This window comes from Mustela nigripes, chromosome 8 (assembly GCF_022355385.1).
Source record: "Mustela nigripes isolate SB6536 chromosome 8, MUSNIG.SB6536, whole genome shotgun sequence".
Lineage (NCBI taxonomy): Eukaryota > Metazoa > Chordata > Mammalia > Carnivora > Mustelidae > Mustela > Mustela nigripes.
Window position 1 is genome coordinate 619,663 of NC_081564.1, and position 666 is coordinate 620,328.

Consider the following 666-nt stretch of genomic DNA (forward strand, 5'->3'; position numbering starts at 1 on the left):
GACCCTCTCCGGGACCCTCTCCGGACCGTCTCCGGACCCTCTCCGGGACCCTCTCCGGACCGTCTCCGGACCCTCTCCGGGACCCTCTCTGGACCCTCTCCGGGACCGGCAGGCCCCCCCCGCGCGTCCTGAGCCCCGCCGGGCGGTACGTCGGAGCAGGAAAACAGCCGAACGAGAGGCGCGCGGGCGGCCGGCGCACAGGGCCACCGCGAACCTCTTCCCCCCGGCCGCTCCAGGCGCCCTCGCCGGCGCCCCCCGCAGCCGGCCCGGCCCCCCAGCAGCGACCGGCGCGGCGCGCGGGGCCCACGCGGCCCGGCAGCCCTACGGGGTGGGTGTGCCGCCGCCCCGGGCGCGCCCCGCCCGCCGCCCCACCTACCTCCAAGGCCTCGAGCGTGCTGAAGCTGGCGATGGCGAAGCCGTCGATGACCTCCTCCTCCTGCGAGCTGGACTCGCGGCGGCGGCGGCGCGGGGGGCGCACGGCGGCGGCGCGGGCCGGGGGCGCGCGGGGCAGGCCCGCGTTCTCCTTGCCAGGCCCGGGCTCGGTCTCGTCGCCCGACGACGCGCTCGGGTCGCGGGCGTCGCGGGCCGCCTCCCGGCGCCGGCCGCGGTCCCGCTGCGCGCGCGAGCGCCGGCTCTGGCGGACCTTGGCCTCCATGGTGCGCGGTG

The 666-nt window shown here is 80.6% G+C and overlaps 1 protein-coding gene across 10 annotated transcripts in view; it reads right to left on the minus strand.

Moving 5' to 3' along the window:
- The window catches only part of FBRSL1 (fibrosin like 1), a 78,001-nt gene extending 77,346 nt beyond the window's left edge, over positions 1 to 655 (minus strand). For all 10 annotated transcript variants that reach the window (XR_009405839.1, XR_009405838.1, XM_059408135.1 and 7 more), the window contains exon 1: positions 377 to 655. Coding sequence is in view for 8 of the 10 variants with exons in the window: in XM_059408135.1 (XP_059264118.1) it covers positions 377 to 655 (279 nt within the window). In the remaining 2 variants the exon portion in view is untranslated. The remainder of the gene's footprint in view (positions 1 to 376) is intronic.
- Positions 656 to 666: the final 11 nt, after the last annotated feature.